Source organism: Chiloscyllium plagiosum, unplaced genomic scaffold (genome assembly GCF_037043375.1).
Source record: "Chiloscyllium plagiosum isolate Xiang-an unplaced genomic scaffold, Cpla_swu_hap1 HiC_scaffold_38, whole genome shotgun sequence".
Taxonomy (NCBI): domain Eukaryota; kingdom Metazoa; phylum Chordata; class Chondrichthyes; order Orectolobiformes; family Hemiscylliidae; genus Chiloscyllium; species Chiloscyllium plagiosum.
The window spans coordinates 80,787,715-80,811,786 of NW_028270176.1; the positions used below are offsets into that span (position 1 = coordinate 80,787,715).

The 24,072-nt window shown below is 42.6% G+C and overlaps 1 protein-coding gene across 1 annotated transcript in view; it reads right to left on the bottom strand.

The window, feature by feature from the left end:
- Positions 1-14,970, bottom strand: part of LOC148139658 (putative G protein-coupled receptor 139) — a 41,221-nt gene extending 26,251 nt beyond the window's left edge. The window contains exon 1 of the mRNA XM_087980867.1: positions 14,838-14,970. Within this exon, the coding sequence (XP_087836993.1) occupies positions 14,838-14,970 (133 nt within the window). The remainder of the gene's footprint in view (positions 1-14,837) is intronic.
- Positions 14,971-24,072: the final 9,102 nt, after the last annotated feature.

Genomic DNA, 24,072 nt, shown 5'->3' on the forward strand with positions numbered 1-24,072 from the left:
AAAAAATAACAAGCACATGGACACACACACTTAAATACACATTAAGACAAAGACGCGAGTGCCATTAGGACACAAATAAATAAGTTTTTTGAATTATAAGTAGATAAAGGATTCTAGGGAGAAGGTCGGAGAATGATGTTGAGGAACATATTAGAAATGACTGAATGGTATATCAGACTCGACAGGCCAAATTGTCTAATTCTGCTGCTTTATTAATGCTCGTGTGGTGTTATGCTATCAGGTATTCTCTTCCTGAGACAGCAGCAGCAACATATTTGATTGGAAACAGTCAGTGGTAATGTGTGAAAAGATTGGAGGGCACAATGGTTAATTTCGATTCTTGGTTATTGTACCATTATATCCGAAAAGGGGCAGTGATTTGATGTGAGGTCAACACCGTTTTTTTTTTTTAAATGTGTCCCACAATGAAAGAAGGATGTCCCTTTCCCTTTACTGTTGTGCTATCTGTGGTGTCGCCATCCTCAGGGAGCAGTGAAGACTCGGTTAATTAAGGTATTTTAGTTTGAACTTGACTGATCTTTGCCGGAAAGGTGAGTCAATGTTTATTGGGAACAGATAGGAGACGGATGGTCAGACACACTCGGTTCAGCCATGATCATTCTGAATGGTGCCGCTAAATGGCCAACTGCTGCCCTTTCCAATGTGTTGTTCCCTCAATCCACCCCTCGACGCAGTTACAGAGATATACTGCTGCCCCTACCCTTTCTGTTGTTCCCTCAATCCACCCCTCGAGGCTGTTACAGATATATACTGCTGCCCCTATCCCATGAGTTGTTACCTCAATCCATCCCTCGAGGCTGTACAGAGATATGCTGCTGCCCCTATCCCATGTGTTGTTCCCTCAATGCACGCTCCCGGCTGTTCCAGAGATATACTGCTGCCCCTACCCCATGTGTTGTTTCCTAAATCCACCCCTCAATGCGATTACAGGGTAGAGGACCATCCCATTCAGCCCGGATCGTTACAATGAGACGGGAGGAGACCATTCTGCCCGTCCAAAGAATTACACAGGAATATAGGATGAAGTAATTCAGCTCGTTGAGTACATTACACAGCCCAGGACGAGGCCATTCAACCCGCCTGAACAGCTGCACAGGAACAGGGATGCTGTCACTAACAGGAAATAGACAGTCGAGATATATGATCTTTTTTTAAAAGAAATCTGTAACTAGTTTTGACTCAGAAATCACTTTAGAGTCATCAATGATCAATAATCTATGTAAAATATCTGCATGAAGGGACTGAATAGATCAAAGCTGAACTACCTCGTACACCAAAATGATCATTCAAGAGATCTTCAAATGGAGGTAGTGAATCTGCATTATGATGTAGACAGGGAAGGTTAGTGAGCATACCCTCAGCAGTAATAACATAATGTGAGTTGTCTATTGCAGTCGGGAACAATTTAAATGGAGAGAGATTGCAGATGTTTTTCATGTTCTTGGTACATGAATCATATGAAGTCTGTCTGCAGATGCAGCAAGTGTGCTGAAGGTAAGTGGAGTGATGTTGTTTGTAGCAACGGGTACTGGGTTTAATTAGGAATATTTCACTGTATCTGTACAGGGCATTGCTGAGACCACATCAGATACATTGGGTGCAGGTCTGATCCTCTAAACTAAAAACCGGATAGAATTCCTTTCAGAGATGTTCAAAGATGCTTCCCTTTACTCATTCCTGAAATAAAGGCCTTCTGTTATCGGAGATTATCTGTTTAGATCTAAGATGAGAAATCCTATTGAACCACGATTTTCAGAGAAGTCTTTCAGCTGGATACATATTTTCTCTTGCTAGATAATATTTTTTTGAATGAGATGCATTGGTATTAACACAAATATTATGAAGATATTAGCCCATTTTTAAAAATTACGCAGATGCATATAAACATCTCATCAAATCACAAAACGGCACACTATTTTCTTTTGCTAATGCAAGGCACTGTGCACAACAACAACAATGATGCTGCATACAGCATACAGACTATTATCACCCATTCCAGAGAATGTACATGGAGAGTGCACATGCTCCAGTTTGGTGTACAGTTGACATTCTTGGATTTTTCCACACAGAGACGGAGACAAATATTACTTGCTTCAGAAGCAGCAGCCAATTGGTCTCTCTCTCTCTCTTATTTTGTTCTGCCTGAAAGCAAGGTGTGAGAACACAAAAATCCTGAGTCATCTTTATCACTCGCGGAGGATTCCTGATGAGGATTCATAGGAATCTCTGTACACCTCGAAATAAAGGGAATTCAGTCAAATCCAACTGTTCCAGGAAGAAATCCGCATTCCCAGATATTTCTGTGAGCAGAATAAGTCCAAAGTCAGAGTAATATTTGAGACACTCTATCATTTTACCATTTGTCCACAGTTAAACTTTCTGTGTCTCAGATTTTTCTAGAAAATTACACAGTCCGATACCTATATCATTGGACACAGCACTCAACTGGTTACATTTAAAATTTGCTTTCACCAATAGAGGAGTGGGAAAAGACATGAGTGACCCTCCAACATTGGTCAGACCACGAACAAGATATTCTCAAAGTGTTGTAAAGTGTAAATTCCCTTCCACAGAAGATTGTGATGCCTGGATATTTCTATTTGTTCAAAATTATCTATGTAAGACATTTGAAAGACAAATGAATGAAGGGAAATGGTACACTGACAGAAAAGTGCTGCTGAGACCTTAATCAGATCATAGTGCATGGTAGAGCCGTGACAAAGTGTCTGATGACCCACTCTTGCTCCACAGTCCCGTGTTACTATGGTGCATTCAGCCTCTCACAGCTCCTGTAAGGTGCAGATGGGGGCTACTTGCTCCAAATACCTGGTCCACAGTAACACAGGATTTCATTTAATCCCTCACAACTGTCACGCACAGATTGGTACGAATTGGAAAATGTTATTTGGAAATTCAGACTGGTTTTGAAAGACGCCTCTGGTCTGTTTACAGAGTGCTGCCTCTCTGCAACTTGTGCTTAATTTGTTGGTCTTGGTCTAGACCAGGATTCGTTATGAATAAAGCTCCATACCTCACTCAGAGATTACTCAAAAATGCGTTGGTCTCTCTGATTACAACATACAATAACAGTACATCCAGGAAAATTACAGCCGTTTACTTTGAAATTACAGAAAATGAAAACATAAGGAACAGGAATAGGTCATTCGGACGGTCAAGCCATTGTATACAATCATGGCTGATCTACTGCTAGCATTAACTCCTCCTTAATGCCCAGTTCTTCACACTCCTCAGCTCTCTGACAGATCAAAGATTCATGCACCACCTCTTCAAGTACTTACAGTGATGTAGCTCCCCTAACTCTCTAGTCCAGATAAGTCCTGACATTGATTACTCTCTGTGATAGGAAAACACTCTCTACACATACACCGTCACCTATTGATATGAACAAGAGGTGAACACAAGGGCTCAGGAAAGAGTGAATGGCCTTGATATCAAGGCAGTAGTTGACTGAGGATGTCATCGGGACCACCTACTTATTTGAGCTTAATGAGAATCAGGTCTAAACTCCTCATTGGTTGGGGTCTTTCAGAGCACGAAGGAAGATGTTTGTGGTCGGTGGCCGACAATCCTCTCAGTGCCGGGACATCGCTTCAGGAGATCCCCAGATTAACTTCCTCATCACAAATATCTTCAACTCCTTCGTCAACGTCTATGTGCCCCCATTCCCGGCGCCCCCCATCTATCCCAAGATCAGAAGCGGAGTGATCACTGAAGATCACACAATATTCAGAACATTCTTTCCCCACTCAGCTCCTGAACGAGTCTGTGTCCATATTCAGCAAGACCAAAACAAAATTCACGTTTGTACTGTTAAAGTGTCGGTAACATTCATGTAACAGTGCTGCCAGGCACTGCACATTTCCAAAGTTAAAAGAGGAGCTCATTCAGCACCTCAAGCTGGTTACATGGATATGTGGAAATCATCCGTGGGGGTCAGAAGCTGGTGGGGATAGAATGATTTAGAATGAAGGTGTGTGGCTCCTGTCGCGATGGTGGATAACGTGAAGTTCTATGTATGATCACACACCAAATGCACTGAATTAATGTTGGAAGAGTGTCGTTAAATACTGGCTCTCTCTCTCTCAATCGAAATGGGGAATGGCGTGGAGTGAGCGGAACGTTCTCAGAGTCTTTTAAGCATTCGAGAATCATGTAAATCAAGTAAATAAAAACATGGAATTTATCACCGTAATAGTTCTATTTGGAATATAATGAGTGACTGTCCATCAGATTAAGTTTCAATGCAATCACCTCTTATTCTTCAAAGCGCAACAGATTAATCCTCATGCACTCCCGATGGTACAATCATCCCAAAAATTAGTCTGGTGAAACTCCTTTATACTCTTTCTGCCAAGAGGATTATTCCTGAGAAAGGAGAGAAAATCTGTGCACAATATTCCAAATGCTATCTCAACAACACTCTACGGTTGATCACAATAATTCTATTCCCTCACTTAGCTGTCTCAGCTTCTTTCCTGTGGTATAAAAAAAGCCATTCCTTCTCTCTGCACTGCGAATGATGTGGAATTTTGAAGTTTCTTACATCTGTGCGTCAATCAACACCAAAGGTGTCGATGGAGATGTATATCACTTTCAGAGGGACACTCAATCAGAAAGAATTCACTTGAAACAGGGAATGGTCACCTACCTGAATGGAAATGACTTACAGGAACGTGGAAATCAGGCAGAGAAAGGGAGCTATCTTTCCTTTTGTTCTTCCCTCACGGGATGTGTGCAGCTCTAGTCAGGCCAGCATGTTATGCTGATCTTGAACTGAGTGGCTGATTCAGCTGTTGCACAGGGTAATAAAGAGTTACACACAATGCTGTGGGTTTGCAGTCACACAGAGACCTGAACATGAAAGGATAACCCGTTGCCTTCTCTAAAGGACATGAGGCGAACAGATATGCTTCTGTTGAAAACCAGTGGTGTTGATTTCAGTGCATTCCATGAACTTCCTTCATGAGACACCAAAAGATTATTATTCTGTGCCGTTTGATTATGAGTCAATGACTTGACCACCTTGCACTGTCTGCCCATCTGACAGATTCTGTGGAGAAGACAAACTAACCATCTCAAGTGCAAATATTTTGTGACGTAAGCATAGTTAGAAGGGACTTAAAACGGTTATATCTGAATCTACCAAAGGCACAAACGATGGATTATTCAGCAGTTGCATTGAGGCTGAGAAGGAGACTGAAATATCCTGATAGTGGCCTTGGGCAGGATGGTGAGTGGGGAGAATATGCAGAAATGTAAATATGAATGAAGAAAAAAGATAATGGAGATTAGGAACAGTCTAGTTTCTCCTCGCGTATTGTTGAGTAAGTTGTGAATAGTAATTTGCTAGTTATAATCAGTAAGGTGTGAAATTTTTGACAGGATCTGAAAATGATGACTTCCAAATTTTAAAATTTGAATATGAACTGCAATTCAGTTCAACTCAGCTTAATGGTCAGATGGAATGTCTGAGAAAGGTAGTAAAGACGCAAGGATAAACCCCTGTCTGTTGTAATATTCCAGTCTAAAGTTCACAGATTCTGATCCATTAATGGAACATTCCAGTCTAATGTTCTCAGATTCTGATCTCTCCTCCCCTGTCTCTCGAGCTACTGATCCCTGTTCGTCCAGTCATTGATGCTCCCGCCAATACTGGGATAACACATTGAACCGAGTCCTTAATTAATAGAAGAGGCAAACCCTCCAGTGACACATCTCGGATCCACGGAGACTGACATCAATAACAGCCACTAAACAAATAGCTCCAGCCAACGCCTTTCAATTCAATATTGTTCTATTCAAATTCAAAACAATGATTCAAACTGTCATTTTCTGGATGGGCTATGTGAGGGCGACTGATGGAACAAATCTTGAGGCTCGTAGATCAATTGAGTGTAACCATTCAATCTGTCTTGGATGCAGGAGAAATGCCATAAGTTAATCAGAACGGAAGCATGCGTCTCTGATTATAAATGGAAACATACGTCCTGGAACTATTGATCAAGCATCATAATTTCAATTAAACACTGAGACATTTTTTATAGTTCATGATCTGAGGCGAATGTGCGTCTGAGAAACATGGGGTTATAACAGACAAATGGCATGGATATGTGAACAAAGAATTGAACGTGACAAATGCAATTCAGATTGTTATTCCAGATTCAGAGAGAGGCAGATGAGGCCTGTGCTATTAATGTTATCGATGTTAGTGAACTGTGATGAAATGTCATTTACTAGACTTCAATTACACTGTGATTATGGTATTGTGGAGGAGACAGAAAACAGGGAGAATTGTGGGTTATGGCAGTTCAGACTGGAGGGATGGAAAATAATATTCCTCAGTCATCAGTATTGGAATGTTACCCTTCATAACTCATATGAAGAACAGATTCAAGGATACATCTAAAGTGAGGAATGAGGAGTAAAATTTGTTTATTGAACACAAAATACGGCGACAAAATGATTTTCTGTCCATGCTAAACTTTGGGAAATAAGAAATAAGACACACTCACGATATTGAGCTCCATAAATTGAAATGTGTATTAGAAAACCAGGGAAGTGGTGTGCAATCTTTTTCAATCACCATTTGGCCCATAGCTGAGATGCTGATTTCCCCTCTGTCAGTGATCCATATCATTGAGATTCTCTGGCGCTGTATTTCAGTATTGAGGGGGTTCTCAGTTTCTGCTGCTGTTCATTCAGTCTATTTAAATTAAATCACTTCTCACTGTAGAGGAAAAAAAATCACTTGGCCTTTTGGACTCTGTTTAACTGTCTATTGCATGTCCTTTCTGGTGTAGCCTGTATGCCTCAGTCTAAGTTTTTCCTTTACCCTATGATTTATATGTCCTTGCTTATTGTAGGAGCGACATTCCCCAGCTAGGATCAAAGACTCTGGAGGCAGACAGGACACAGGTACGGAATGAACTTTAATTCAAGCAAAACCTGGTTAATGCTGGGAGAATACCAAAGGATATTCCTCGAATCTGGCTTTGACATGGGAAGACATTCGTTTCCTTAATCTTCAGCTCAGATCAGAAGGCAAATCAATGACACACTTCGATTTTACAGTAAAAAGACAGTATTTTTATACGTTCTGTGTTGCAATGATCGTACACAACTTTGTCAGTGTCCCCTCCACACCCCTTCTGCAGAACCAATCTTGTAAAACAATTGATCAATGATGGACACTCGCATGCACAGTCCGAGCTTCTTTTTTTTCGGATGTTTAACGATTTTTGTTATCTCTAGTCCTTGGGATCTTTCTATAATGTTGAAACTTTATTGCTGGAACAGCACAGCAGGTCAGGCAGCATCCAGGGAACAGGAGATTCGACGTTTCGGGCACAGGCCCTTCTTCAGGGCCTGTGCCCGAAACGTCGAATCTCCTGTTCCCAGGATGCTGCCTGACCTGCTGTGCTGTTCCAGAAATAAAGTTTCAACTTTGATATCCAGCATCTGCAGACCTCACTTTCTCCTCGAATCTTTCTATAATGCATTCCAAAGTTAGTGGATGGGCTCTTTTTAGTCATACCCCTCATTGTTTATCTTGAAGGATTGCATGAATTCTATTCTCCAATGCGCAGGCTATCTCTTATCAAATTCCGTGGTCACACTTAACATAACAAAGTTGATTCTGTTACGAAATTCGTAATATCATTATTATTTCTACTGTTAACATTTTTCTCAGCGAATTAGACAAGACATGCAGGCATCTCTTTAAGGTTTTATAATTACGTTAAAATCTGTGCCCATAATTATTTACTAAATGTTTAACTAGAACTTATTACTATTGTAATTAGTTTCAAAGGCGCAGCTAGCTTCTGAAAGATAACTTGAGTTGCTGTTTTTGTGGATGAAAAGAATCCTTACTGAGATCAGAATAAGTAACCTTTTGTAGTGATTCTTCAAAGGTTTTGTACTACAATTACATTATTTCATCCGTGTTCTGTTACAAATCATCATTTTTTTTAAAAAAAGAACCTTCTTTACCACTATGTTGGCATGTTTCAGAATCTTGCAAATCAGATTATCCTTTCTTTTGCCTTGGAATAATGCCATTCTCAATTCCCTTTTTTTCACTAATGCTGAAGCAATCTGTTTTAATATCTGGCTATTTTGTGGGTCTTCAAAAACAGACAGTTGAAGTAGACTTTTAAATTTCGGCCACTCCATGTCTCTTAAAAAAAGGCAGCTCCAACTCTCACAATGATCTGCCAGAACTGTGTATAAACAAAGAGTTTCACTCTACTTAGATACATGCGACAATGACTCCTATCAAATCAAATGAAACCAAATCTAATGATAGAGAGAGAGAGAAATTGTCATAAGGTCAATACACCCAGATGGAACTCTGCAGCCTGCCACATCCGGCCAAAAATCGTGATAGACGATTAAACAACTAACTGATGGAGAGGGCTCCACAATTATTCCCATTCTATTAATGGATCAGCTCTGCACGTCAGTGTAAAAAACAAGGAAATAGTATCTGTACCATTCTAGCCAGGAGTGATGAGTCGACGATTCAACTCACCGTCATCATGATGCCCACAAAATCACAGATGCCAGTCTTCAACCAATTCGATTTGCTGCACGTGACATGAAGAAACAGCTGAACACAGTAGATACGACAAAGGCAATCGGCCTTGACTTTTCATAGAGCTGTCAAGCAGCACAGACATAACTTGCTCTGTGTGGTTTCTGATAGCCCCCCATTTGGAGATGGTGCTGTTTTGGAAAATACACTGGATGAATAATCCAGACCAGGATAATGCTCTGGCAGCTAATGGAAGTTAAGAACAATTAATAAAACATCGAGATCTCAAATCTGGTGTCAGTAACAGTGACGTTGATGTCAATGTTGATCGTAAACACCAATTTGCTTTTCCAATGTACTTTCAGGAAGTGAATTTCCCGTGCTTTCCTGGTCTGGCCTAAAAGTGACTCCAGACACACAGACATGTGATAAACTCTTCAATGCTCTCTGAAAAGGCCAAGCAAGACACTCTATTGTATCAAACTTCTCCGACGTCTTAAAGGATAACACCTGATAGAACACCCAGCCCCAGCCTTATTATAGAAAAGGGAATTGGAAAGACAGTCCTGTTAACCCTGCAGAGACGTCCTTCCTAACATTTGTGAACTTGTGACAATATTTACAGAACTTTCCCACAAACTGCACAGAAACATCGGGAATATAATAGGCCATACAGCACATTGAGCTTTCCCCATTCTAGTTAATGTCTGAACATCTCCTCAATGCACTTTCCCCACACACTGTGCACATCCCTTCATGTGATTAACCTTGTGAAGCTATAAAATAGGAATTGCGGTAGTGCCCTTGGTCTGTCGAGTTTGCTATCCAATTCAATATAATGTTGGCCGACCCTTTACTTCTACACCATACTCCTGCATTCTCCCCCATCCTTTCGGTGTCTAGACATCCTTATTAGTCCTGAGTGCCTTGTCTTCCACAGCCTTATGAGAGAGAGAATTCCAAGGTTCACCACTCTCTGAGTGCAGACATTTCTTCGTATCTAAATGCAATGTGACCTGTCTGTACCTAATAGTGTGGCCTCTTGTTTTAGACGTCCGAGCCAGGGGAATTATCATCACTGCTTCCAATCTACCTAAACCTGTCAGTGTTTTATATATCTCACTGAGATCGCCACTCATTTTCCTAAACCCCATGGAATACAGGCTCAATCGCCCCAAACCCTGCTCCACAAAAGGTCTGTCATCCCAGAGATCAGTCTGGTCAGCCTTCGCTGCACTCCCTCAATGTCAGGTTTGTCCTTTATTAGGTACGGAGACCAAAACAACACACAATACTGCACAATGTTCAAGATGGGGTCTCACCAAGGCCCTGTACAGCTGCACTGAGACACCCTTACTCCTGGATTCAAATCCACCTGAAATGAGGGTCAACCCCCATTTATCTTCCTGACTTCTTTCTGCTCCGGCAATCTTGCTTTCAGTAACTGGTGTACAGGGAAATCCCATATCCTTTTCAATGTTACAGCTCCCCACATGATGGGTCTGCGTAAACTGGTCGGTGTGCCAATGTATTCCCAGTATTGGCTTCAATCTTCAGAACCCACTGCCCTGCATGGAACTCAGATGTCTGTCCAAACAATTACAGAAGAAAAGTGCAGTTCCCTTCATAGATCGACATTTCTCAACCACTCCCTTTTCCAATGGTTGGCTGGAATTTTAATGTTTCCCAACAAAGTAGACAACATCACATCTATCCACACTGCCTTCATCTGCCACATATTTACTCATTCACTCCATTTGCCTCAATCACCTTGAAGTTTGTTTCACATCCTCCTCACTTTTCAAAATCCTTGTTCCCTCAGCAGACTTGGAAACTTTGCATTTGATTCCCTCAACGAGATATTTGGGATGTATTGTGAATATCTGACGTCCCAGCACCTATCATTGCGATGCCTCTCGAGCCTTCCAAACTGTAAACCATCCAATTATTCCTACTCATTGTTTCCTGTCAACACTCCCATTTTAACATCATGTTCATATATTACCCCCTATCCCATGTGCTTTTACTTTGCACCCTTGGGACACTATTAAAATTCTTGCTGAAAATCCAAGTTCAGTGCCTCTATTGTTTTTTTCTGTAATTAATCTATCAGTCAGTTTCTCAAATATGTTTCTCATTTCATCAATGTGTGTTGATTTTTTCCTATGCCCATTATTTTCAGCTCCAGTAATTACTCCAGATTAGTTTATTTACTAATTTAATTCTACATCATTTTCTCACCAGACTCCGGTTTTCTCCTATTGCTGGGAAGGCTTTGTTTATGTATTTTTCTGTGAAGACAGAAGTGAAGTAGTTGTGTCATGTTTCTCTGTTCTCCATTCTCCATTCCCTGGTTTCTGACTGTAAGGAAGCTGAAACTTTGACTAAAAAGAACAGCTGTTGTCTATTCACCCTGTCCATGCCCCTTGTAATCTTAATGCTGAATTACTTACCCACTCAACTTCCTCTGCTCCAAAATAAATAACTCGAGCTTACCCAGCCTCCCTCCACAGCTCACATGGTCCATCCCAGGGAACATCCTGTTGAATCCCTTCTGCACCTCATCCAGTCCAATCACATCCATCCTGTAATGTGGCTCCCAGAACTGCACACAACATTTCACTTGGCCTTACCAAAATGCTACATAACACTCGTATAATCTTTGGGTCAATGAATAAAGGCTTTATCTACAGTCATGCTGAACTCATCAATTATCATATCCAGTCACATTCAGGGATGTGTGGAGAAGCACGCTCTGACCTTCCTAGTGTGATGCCATTCTTTGAGTCCTCCCCTGTCTGGTTCCTTCTTCCAAAGTGTATCACCTCATATTTATCAGGGTTGCATTACATCTGCCATTGATCTGACCATCTGACCATTCCATCTGTATCTTCCTGTAAAATAAGACCTTCCTCCTCACTGCAAACCATCCGGCCAATCTTTGTGTCAAACACAAACTTACTTATCACACTCCCCATACCCACTTCACATTCACATCACTTATGAATACCACAAATGATAATGTACACCAGGGGAAATTGGGATCCAGTCACACAAACACCCTTCTACCATGAAGTTGAGTTGGGATGCAACTTGGCAAGTCACTAATAGGCCCTACATGTTCCCTGGTTATTCTGTTCCACTTGATATACGTGAAGAATATCTGGGGATTCTCCTTGATCTTGCCCTGCCCCTGTGCTAGTCAGTCCCCTCCAAGGGAGAATTTCCTCCTTATTACAGTCGTAAATGGTATATCCCTTATCCTGTCATTATTTGTCTTAAATATAGAGTAGACAGCTAAGAAACATCCTATTTATTTCCACCTCATCACATGTGTCATAGATGTTTGAAATTTCATTGCAATCACCTCTCATGCTTTGAAACTGGAGAGGTCGCAAGAAAAATCTCCCCATCAGAAAATCTTGTCATCTCAGGAATTAATCTGGTGAATGTCCATTTCACGTCCTCTGTGATCAGCGTAATCTTTCTTAGATAAGCTAACCAAAACTGCACTCAATACCTCAGGTACGTTCTCACCAACACTATGCGACTTCTTTACCTCTACATTCTGATTCTCTTTAACAAACTCCAACTAACTTTAACTTCCCAATTACACGTATTCCTCCAAATACCATTTACACTAATTGCATTTACGAACTCACTGTGTGGGTTATAGAGTCATAGAGATGTACAACATGGGAAAAGACCCTTCAGTCCAATCCTTCCATGTCTAGCAGATTTCCCAACCCAATCTAGTCTCACCTGCTCGCACCCAGCCCATATCCCTCCAAATCCTTACTATTTATATAACCATCCAAGTGCCTTTTAAATGCTGCAATTGTACCAGCCTCCACCACATCCTCTGGCAGCTCATTCCATACACGTACCACCGTCTGTGTGAAAAAGTTGCCCCTTAGGTCTCTTTTACGTTTAGATTACTGAAAGCATGGAAACAAGTCCACACCGACCCGCTAAAGCACAACCCACCCAGACCCATTCCCTTGCATTGACTCCTTAACCTAACACTCCGGGCAATTTTGGATGACCAATTCACCTAACCTGCACAGTTTGGATTGTGGCAAGAAACCCACACAGACATGGGGAGAATATGCAAACTCCACACAGAGAGTCCACACAGCCTGAGGCGTTGTGAAGCAGTATTGCTAACCACTGTGCCACCGTGTGACCCAATAGCTTTCTCCTCTCACCCTAAACCTATGCCCTTTGTTCTGGACTCCCCGACCCCAGGGAAAACGCTCAAGGGAAAACAACCCCAGCCTGTTCAGCCTCTCCCTGTATCTCAAATCTTCGAACCCTGTCAATATCCTTGTAAATCTTTCCTGAACCCTTTCAATTTTCACAACATATTTCCGATAGGAAGGAGACCAGAATTCCACACAATATCCCAACAGTGGCCTAACCAATGTCCCGTACAGCCGCAACATGACCTCCCAATTCCAATACTCAATACGCTGACCAATAATGGAAAGCAAACCAAAAGTGGCCTTAACTGTCCTATCTACCTGTGACTCCACTTCAAAGGAGCCATGAAACTGCACTCAAAGGTCTCTTTGTTCGGCAACACCCCTCAGGACCCGGCCATTAAGTGTATAAGTCCTGCTAAAATTTACTTTCCCTAAATGCAGCACCTCGCATTTACCTGAATTACACCCCATCTGCCACTTCTCAGCACATTGGCCCATCTGGTCCAGATCCTGTTGTACTCTGAGGTAACCTTCTTCGCTGTCCACTACACCTCCAATTTTGTTGTCAACTGCAAACTTACTAACTGTACCTTTTACGCTCGCATCCAAATCATTTATGTCAATGACAAAAAAGAAATTAGGACCCAGCACTGATCCTTGTGGTACTCCACTGGTCACAGGCCTCCAGTCTGAAAAACAACCCTCCACCTCCACCCTCTGTCTTCAATCTTTGAGCCAGTTCTGTATCCAAATGGCTGGTTGTCCCTGTATTCCATGAGATCTACACTTGCTAACCAGTCACCCATGGAGAATTTTGTCGAATATATTACTGAAGTCCATATAGATCACATCTACCGCTCTGCCATCTTCGTTACTTCTTCAAAAAACTCAATCAAGTTTGTGAGATATGATTTCCCACGCACAAAGCCATGTTGACTATCCCTAATCAGTCCTTGTCTTTCCACATGCATGTGCATCCTGTCCTTCAGGATTCCGTTCAACAACTTGCCCACCACCGACGTCAGGCTCACTGGCCTATAGTTCCCTGGCTTGTCCGTACCACCCTTCTTAAACAGTGGCACCACGTTTGCCATACTCCTCTGTCACCTCTCCTGTGACTATCAGTGGTACAAATGTCTCAGCAATCACTTCTCCAGCTTCTCACAGAGTTCTAGGGTACACCTTTCAGGTCCCGTATCAAGACATCCAGCACTTCATCCTCTGTAATATGGACATTTTTCAACGTGTAACCATCTATTTCCTAACATTCTATCCCTTTCATATCCGTTTCCACAGTAATTACTGATGCAAAATACTCGTTTATTATCTCCCCCATTTTCTGTGGCTCAACACGAAGGCTGCCTTGCTGATGTTTGAGGGGCTCTATTCTCTCCCTAATTATGATTTTGTATTAATGTATTTGTAAAAACCCTTTGGATTCTCCGTAATTCTACTTGCTAAAGCTATCTCATGTCCCGTATTTGCCCTCCTGATTTCCCTCTTAAGTATGCTCCTACTGCCTTTATACTCATCTCAGGATTCGCTCAATCTATCCTGTCTATACCTGACATATGCTTCCTTCTTTCTATTAATCAAACCCTTTAGTTAGCTAGCATTCCCTATGCCTACCAGCCTTTCCTTTCGTCCTAACAGGAATATACTTTCTCTGGATTCTTGTTATCTCATTTCTGAAGTCTTCCCATTTTCCAGCCGTCCGTTTACCTGTGAACATCTGTCCGCAATCAGCTTTTGAAGGTTCTTGCCAAATACCGTCAAAATTTGCCTTTCTCCAATTTAGAACTTCAACTTTTAGATCTGGTCTATCCTTTTCCGTCATTATTTTAAATCTAATAGAATTATGGTAGCTGGCCCCAAAGTGCATCTCCACTGACATCTCAGTCACCTGCCCTGCCTTATTTCCCCAGAGTAGGTCAAGTTTTGCACCTGCTCTAGTAGGTTCATCCACATACTGAATCAGAAAGTTTTCTTGTACACACTTAACATGAGCAGCAATTCAGTCCAACCTGGCTCAATGACCACATAGAATGACTTACCAGGAACACCAACTATAGCGAGGATGGGATAGTAACTAGCTTGAATAACCAACAATACATCAGAGATCCGAAATGCTAAAGTGATCCAAGGTTGACAAAGCCAGTAAAGACTCCCGGATAAACTCCTGTCCATTGTTGGAACATTCCAGGCTAATGTTCTCAGATTCTGATCCATTGTTGGAACATTCCAGTCTAATGTTCTCAGATTGTGAGCTCTCCTCCCCCTCTGTCTGGGTCTGCTGATGCCTGTTAGTGCTGTCGGTGATGCTACCGCTGATACTGTGGGATAACACATTGAACCTAGTCCCGAATTAATAGAAGACGAAAACCCTCCAGTGACACATTTAGGATGCACGGAGACTGACATCAATCACAGTCTCTGAACAGATAACTCCTGTTAACCCATTTCAATTCAATACTTTTTTATAACAATTCAAAAATCTGATTAAAATTTACACATTCTGGATGGGATATGTGGGGGTGACTGAGGGAACAAATGTTGGGTCTGGTAGAACAATCATGTGTAAACATTCAATCTGTCTTGGATATGGGAGCAATGCCAGAGGTTTATCAGAATGTTTCTACGTTTCTAAATTGAAACAAACGTTCGGTATCTACTGATCAGGCACTGCAATATTAGGAAGACATTGAGAGAACTTTTATCTTCCATGATCTGAGAAGAAAATATCCCTAAGACTATGTGCGGTTATAACAGACAACGACATGGTTATGTTAACTGGGAATTGTACCTAAAAGATAATGGGATCTGCAGATGTTTGATAATTCAGTGTAGGCAAAGCATGGTGGTGGAAAATGCACAGTAAGCCAGGCAACATCCGTTTAGCAAAGGAGTCGACGTTTCAGGCAGGACCTTTCTTCAGGACTGGGGAGGGAAAAGGGGGTTAAACGAAACTGGGTGATGGGTTGAGGCTGTGGAAAAGATAAGTTATAGGTGAGGGAAGGAAGGAGGTGATAGTGATAGATCGGTGGGGAGTGTGGAACAGATGGTGGGAAGGAAGATGGACATTAGATCTCCTCGAGAGGGCAGATGTGAGTTAGGGAGTTGGATCTGGGATCTGGGTTGGCCAGGGGAAATTTGTACATCAGTGAAGCCAATGTTCATGCCGTGTGTTTGCTGGCTTCAAAGGCAGAAGATGAGGTGTTACTGGTGACATCCTGGTAAATATCTTCTGAACCCTCTCCAGCTTAATAATCTCCTTCCTATAACTGAACTGCACATATTACTTCAGAAGAGGCTTTATGAATGTCCTGCACAATCTCAGCATGACTTCCCAACTTCTAACCTCAAAGATCTGAGCAATGCATAAACTTAAACACCCTGCGCCACAAACTTCAGAGAATTATACCTGTGCCGTGGGTCCCTCTTTTCTATATAACAGCATAAATTGTGTAAGCCCTGCCCTTGTTTGTTTCACCAAAATGCAAAGCCTCACATGTATCTAAATTATACTCCACCTGCTACACCTCAGCCCAGTGAATGATATTACTACCCTCTCATACTTCTCCTTCGGATTAAAAGACAATCCCCTCTCCAGAAGGACGACAGACACCAGCCTTGAGTTTCCCAAATACCCGGAGCTTGGTTTGCCTTGCGCAGGCAGAGGGAGCAATCGGTAAGCAAAAGCTGGAAACGAAACACCTGCCTTGTATCAATGAATGATTTTAGGAAGAGGGAAGTCACATGTTCGAGATTTGAAATAGTGATCGGTGTTTTGGGACCAGAATTGTGCTCCTTCCTTATCTCTGGTGTTCAGTCTTGATATCTACTCGAGATCCTTCATAGTGGAGCGTGTGTTTGCAGGATTTCTTCCACAAAAATAGCAGACTACTGATAATAGCCATTTCAACCAGAAATGACAGCCAAACAATTAAAGATCTTCATAGTTTATCTCAATGGCACAGCAAATGCACTCAACATCCTATAGTTAAGGCGAATAACTTGTACTGTTTTCAATCAGAAATCTCCCCTGTATAATTTGGTAATGTTAAACAGAATTTAATAAATCCATACACTTAAAATATTACCCAAAATCTGAGCATAGTTTAGGCCTTCATTAATGGATGGTGCCCACGTCTCTGAGGTGGAACTCTGGATTTGATTCCAGTCCATGACGGTCTGGTAGTGCCCCTATCTCTGGAGAAGATGGTGCATATTCATGTCCTGTGGAGGTGTGTCACAGCATGTTACAACAGGTTGATGAACAAACATACAGGAGCATCATGTTGCAGCTTCAGCGACTAATGCTGAATGATGGTAGTCTCCCTATCACTGGGCCAAAAATTCCAATTTCAAAGCCCACAGAGCTGTTTCATAATATGTCTGAACAGGTTGATTAAACTATTTTTGGAAAAGTGCCATGATGAAGAAGGAAAAGGTACGACTACTGAACTTGAGAATTGAGACGCAGGATGACTAAAAGTACAGCCATTCGTGTTGATTGGAGTCACATTTGCACTTTCTAGAAGTTTATAAAATGATGAAGGCCATGAATAGGGTGACTGGCCAAGGGGCACCTGAGGTTGCGTCTGGAAATGTCGAGGAGAGATCATTATTCAATTTGTGTTAGGAAATCTGTAACTAGTGGAATTCTTCAGGGATCTGTGTGATGTCATCATCAAATTACAATCCATACCAATGAATTGGATGAAAGGGATGGAGCTCACTTTGCTCATGCATCAGGATAGTCATTCAATAAGATATCAAATGGAGACAGAGCGTCTGCAATGTGATACAGGCAGGGGGAGGGCAGAGCTTCTGCAATAGCATACAGGTAGGGGGAGGGCAGAGCGTCTGCAATGCGATAGTGTCAGGGAAAGGCAGAGCATCTGCAATGGGGTAGAGACAGGGGAGTGCAGTGCATCTGCAATGGGGTAGCGTCGGGGAAGGGCAGAGCATCTGCAATGGGATAGAGATAGGGGAGTGCAGAGCATCTGCAATGGGATAGAGACAGGGGAGTGCAGTGCATTTGCAATGTGATACAGACAGGGGAGGGTAGGGCGTCTGAAGTGGAATACAGACAGGGCGAGGGCATAGCATCTGGAATGGGATGCAAACAGGGCGAGGGTAGGGCGGCTGCAATGGGATACAGACGGAAGGATGAGGTGAGGGTTTGATTTGGGATACACAGAGGAGAGGGCATATCGTCTGCAATGGGAAACTGACAGAGGGAGGGCAGAGAGTCTATAATGGGATACAGCCCGGGAAGTGCAGAACGTCTGCAATGGGACATAGACTGGCATTATGCCATGGCATACAGACAGAGGACAGTTGTGTGCAAACCTTCACCAGAGAAAAATGAGAGTACGATATATATATATTATATATATATATACACACACACATAGAAGACGGGAATTTTCTGTTTTGAGGAAAAGACAAAACAGCAGAAAATTATTTAAATGCAAGGAGAATGCAGAACTCAGCCGTACCGAGGGATCTGTGTGTTCTGGCACATGACTCACATCAAGTTACTCTGAAGATGCAGCAAATGATTTGGAAGGTAAATGGAATGATTCTGTTTCGTGCAAGGGGTGTTGGGTATGATCTTAGCGATGTTTTTCTGCATCAGTACAGGACATTGCTGAGATCACATCTGAAGTATTATGTGTCGTTATAATTGCCTAATCTGAAAAAAAAAATTGCTTTTAAAACGTTTCAAAGTTTTTTTTTTCTCTTTTCTCATTCTTGGGATAAAGGCATTCCGTTATGAAGAATTAACAGTTCAGCCTGAGAATGAGGGTTGTTGCGTTGACCATATAAGTTCTTGAGAAGAGTATAGTTGGTGAATACCGGATGGATATTTCTTCTTGTGTGGGAGAATAAAACTGGGGAAATAATTTCAGAATAAATCATTTTCAAAGGCAAGGTCATTGGACTGAAGAATTGAACTCTGATTTCTCTTCATGGATGCTGCAAGTCAGGCTGAGTGTTTCCATTAATTTCTGTATTTGTTTTAGAATAAAACATATTCATCTTAACACAGATATTGCAAAGACATGAAACGCTTATTTTTACATTATGCAGGCACATATGAACAGATCTTCATTAGCATAGGGATTGAATTCAACAGTCGTGAGGTGATATTGCAGCTGTACAGGACCTTGGTATGGCCACAATTGGAGTACTGTGTGCAGTTCTGGTCGCCTCACTTTAGGAAAATGTGGAAGCTTTGGAGAGGGTGCAGGAGAGATTTACCAGGATGTTGCCTGGAATGGAGAATAGGTCGTGCGAGGAGAGGTTGAGAGTGCGAGACCTTTTCTCATTGGAACGGCGAAGAATGAGCGGTGACTTGACAGAGATTTATAAGATGATCAGGGGATTAGATAGAACAGACAGTCAGAGACTTTTCCCCCGGGTACAACAGAGTGTTACAAGGGGACACAAATTTAAGGTGAAGGGTGGAAGGTATCGGGGGATGTCAGGGGTAGTTTCTTTACCAAAGAGTGGTGGGGAATGCGCTGCCTGTGGGAGTGGCAGAGTCAGAATCATTGGTGACCTTTAAGCAGCAATTGGATAGGTACATGGATAGGTGCTTAAGCTCGGACATATGTTCGGCACAACATCGTGGGCCGAAGGGACTGTTCTGTGCTGTATTGTTCTATGTTCTATGTTCTATCTTCAAAACAAGTAAGGCCATTTATTGTTAATGAATTGATTCTGTGCACGACAACAGCTGTAATGCACTGACCTGGAGTTGAGAATGTGATGGTGTCATATAATTCGGACAATGTTCAAGGAGAGCTCACATGGCACAGTTTGGGGTCTGATAACGTTATTGATTTAACTTAGAGATGAAAAAATGTAGCCTCTCTGTGAAGGAACTGTCTATTGCTCCCTTTCTGTTTCCACGTCGCTCATCACAGCAACGTGTGGGAGTGAAAACAAAAGTCGCCTTTCCCACTCATGGAGGATTCATGACGATATTTCATTGGAATCCCCCCACTGCCTGAAGCAAAGCAATTCAGCCAAATCCAATTGTTTCATTTAAAAAGTCTCGTTGTCAGAAGGTTGTGCGAGCAGAATAACTTCAGAAGTAATTATTCAGACTCGATAGTGAGGGCGACAGACAAGAGATTCTGTGGCTGCAAATGGGAATCCGAGATGGTGTTCAGCCTCCCACGTGCCAGGGTCCAGAATGTCGCAGAACGGCTGTGATACGTTCTCACCGGGATGGGGGCGCAGCCAGAAGTCATTATGCACATTAGTACAAATGACACAGGTAGACATAGTGATGAAGTCCAGAGTGATTATAAAGAGCTGAGGAAAAGGGTAAAAGACAGGACCGCGACAGTGGTAATATCCGGTTTACTTCCAGTGCTCCGTGCTAGTGAGGGTAAGAACAGGAGGATATGGCAGATGAATGGGTGGCTAAAGAATTGGTGCAGGGTGCAGAGATTTAGATTGTTGGAACACTAAGATCTTTTGTGGGGCACAGGTGATCTGTTCGGGAAGGACGCGTTGTACCTGAACTGGAAGGGGACCAGTATCCTGGCAGGCAGGTTTGCTAGTGTTGCAAAGAGGGTTTCAACGATTCAAAGTTTGTGCGAAGATTTGTAGCTCGGGTGCTCGTTGTTGTGGTTCTGTTCGCCGAGCTGGAAGTTTTTGTTGCAAACGTTTCGTCCCCTGGCTAGGCGACATCATCAGTGCTTGGGAGCCTCCTGCGAAGCGCTTCTTTGATGTTTCCTCCGGTGTTTATAGTGGTCTGTCCCTGCCGCTTCCGGTTGTCAGTTTCAGTTGTCCGCTGTAGTGGTTGGTGTATTGGGTCCAAGTCGATGTGTTTGTTAATGGAGTTTGTGGATGAATGCCATGCCTTTAGAAATTCCTAGAGGCATGGCATTCATCCAAAAACTCCATTAACAAACACATCGACTTGGACCCAATATACCAATCACTACAGCGGACAGCTGAAACTGACAACCGGAAGCGGCAGGGACAGACCACTATAAACACCGGAGGAAACATCAAAGAAGCGCTTCGCAGGAGGCTCCCAAGCACTGATGATGTCGCCTAGCCAGAGGACGAAACGTTTGCAACAAAAACTTCCAGCTCGGCGAACAGAACCACAATAACATGTAAGTATCTAAAATCTGGTGTCAGTAATGGTGACCCTAACGCCATTGTCGATTGTAAGCTTTTATTTCTTTCCCCAATGTACTTTCAGGAAGTCAATCTCGCGAGCTTTCCTGAACTGGCCTAAAAGTGACTCCAGACACACAGACATGTGATAAACTCTTCAATCGTCTCTGAAACGGCCAAGCAAGTCTCTCAATTGTATCAAACTGCTTCGAGTACTTTAAGGGTAAAACCGGACCCAATACCCAGCACCAGACTCGGGATCGGAAAAGGTTACGGGAGACACAGTCCTGTCGACCCTGAAGAGATTTCCTTCCGAACATGTAAGAACTATTGACAACTTTTGCAGAGCTTTCCCACAGACTGCACAGAAACATCAGGAAAGGAGTAGGGCATTCAACACATTGAGGCTTCCCCATTCTAGTTAATGGATAAAATGTCCTCAGTGGAGTTTTCCTCACACGGTGTTCGTAAGCCTTAATATGCTTAAACATCGTGAAATATATAATAAGAACTGCTGTCGTCCATGTTGTCCATCAATTTTGCTCGTCCAATCAATATACAGGCCTTTCTGTGATGACACATGCCTATTAATCATGGTTTGGCTGCCATGTTGTTTATGAATTGTGTGCTTTTCTTAAAAAAAAAAGCAAGTTCCTGTTCACTATTCGCGATTCCATCTCCAACATTGGCTGAACAGCAAAACCCAAGCTCGTGATCCTCTACCTGCAATTTCTAGAAGCATGGCATTCATCCACAAACTCCATTAACAAACACATCGACTTGGACCCAATACACCAACCACTACAGCGGACAGCTGAAACTGACAACCGGAAGCGGCAGGGACAGACCACGATAAACACCGGAGGAAACATCAAAGAAGCGTTTCGCAGGAGGATCCCAAGCACTGATGATGTCGCCTAGCCAGGGGACGAAACGTTTGCAACAAAAACTTCCAGCTCGGCGAACAGAACCACAACAGGGTTTCAACGAGTTTGGCTGGGGTTGGGGAGGGGTGGGATCCTCAACTGCAGGAAGGCTTGTGTGAGGCTGGAAAGAGATGCAGTAATCAGAAACAGAAAAGTGGAGAGACAGGTTAGGCTGGAACACGAAAGGGAGCAAGGAATGTCTGATGGATTAAATTACAACTGTTTCAATGCAGGATGGCTGACAGGTAAGGCCGATGAACTCAGGGTTTAAATAGGTATGTGGGATTTGGATAGTATAGCCATTACAGAAACATGGCTAAGGGAGGGACAGGACTGGCAGCTTAATGCACCAGGGTGCAGGTGCTTTATGCGGGACAGAGACGGAGGAAGGAGGGACGGGGAGTTACTTTTTTGATTCAGGCGTGTATCACAACAGTAATCAGAGATAAAATAATTGACGGATCATCCAGTGAGGATTTGTGGGTGGAGCTAAAAAATAAGAAGGGAATAGTGATAGTTTTTGGGTTGTTCTAGAGGCCCCCAATTAGTAAACGGGGAATTAGAGGAATAAAAATATGTAAAGAGATTGGGGAGACTTGCAGGGTCAATAGGATTGCCATAGTAGGAGATTTCAATTTTCCTAACACCGACTGGAATGATATAGAATGAAGGACTAGATGGGCTGTATCTATTAAGTGTGTTCAGAAAAGTTTCCTCAAGCAGTAAGTAGAGGGTGCAACTCGGGAAGGGACGAAACTTGACCTACTCTAAGAACTAGGGCAGGACAGGTGACTGAGGTGACAGTGGGGGAGCACTCTGGGACCAGAGACCATAGTTGTATTAATTTTAAAATAGTTATGGAGAAGGACAAACTGTTCAAGTTCTAAATTGGGGCAAGGCGAACTTTGACTGATTAGACAGGAGCTTCTAGGGGTTGGTTGGAGGAGTTTGTTTGCAGGCGAAAGGACTTCTGGCAAGTGGGAGGACTTTAAAAGTGAAATGTCTACAGTTCAAGGTCTATATGTTCCTGTGAGGGTAAAAGGTAAGGTTGGGAGGAATACGGAACCCTGGATGCCAGGAGATATTGAAGCTTTGACCAGCAAAAAGGAAGCGTGGCTCAGGTCCATGCAGCTGGGATCATGGGAATCCGTGGCGGTGTGTAGGGGATATAGGAGTTTACTGAAGATGGAAATCAGTAGGGCGTAAATGGTGCACAAGATAGCCTTGCTGAGAAGATTAGGGTGAATCCAAAGACGTTATTTCAGTATATTAAAGTAAAAGGAATAACCAAATGAGAATACGACCCCTCAAGGTCCAAAGTGGATATGCATGTCTGGAACCGTAGGAGATAAGCTAGATTCTCAATGAATATTTCTTCTCTGTCTTTACCGTGGATAAATACATGAAGACTTGGGACGTTAATAAAGGTCGTGGTGTTATCTAGGGGTGAGTTATTATCACAGGAGAGGATGCGTTGGATGTATTAGAATGTATGAAGGTGGATAAATCTCCTCATCCTAAACAGATGCATCCAAGAACACTGCAAGAGGCTACAGAAGAAAATACGGGGACCTGTTTGATATTTTTGCATCACCGTTAGCCACAGGTTAGATTCCAGAAGATTGGAGGGTAGCAAATGTTGTGCCATTATTGAGGAAGGGAAGCAAAGAAAAATCTGGGAACTATAGGCCAGGAAGTCTAACATCTGTGGTACGTAGGTTACTTGAGAAGACTCTGATGGCTAAGATATACATGCACTTGAAAAGACAGCGTTTGATTAGAAATTTTTTTTTACAGATTTTCTACGGAATGGAAACAGGCCATTTGGCCAACAAGGCCACACCGACCCTCCAAACAGGTACCCACCCAATCCCATTGTCCTACCCTTTATTTATCACTGACGAATGCACAGAACACTATGGGTAACTTAGCATGGCCAATTCACCTTACCTGTACATCTTTGGATTGTGGGAGGAAAATGGAGCACCCGGAGAAAACCCACACAAACACAGGGAGAATGTGCAAACTCCACACAGAGAGTCACCCGAAGCTGGAATCAAGCACAGATCCATGGCACTACGAGGCAGCAGTACTAAGCACTGAGCCATCATGCCACCCTTCCTTGTTGGCAAAAAAGTTCAATGACACAGGTACAAAATCTATCTGCCCTTCACCCATGATGCAAGTTCCAATACAACATACAAGGATAGTT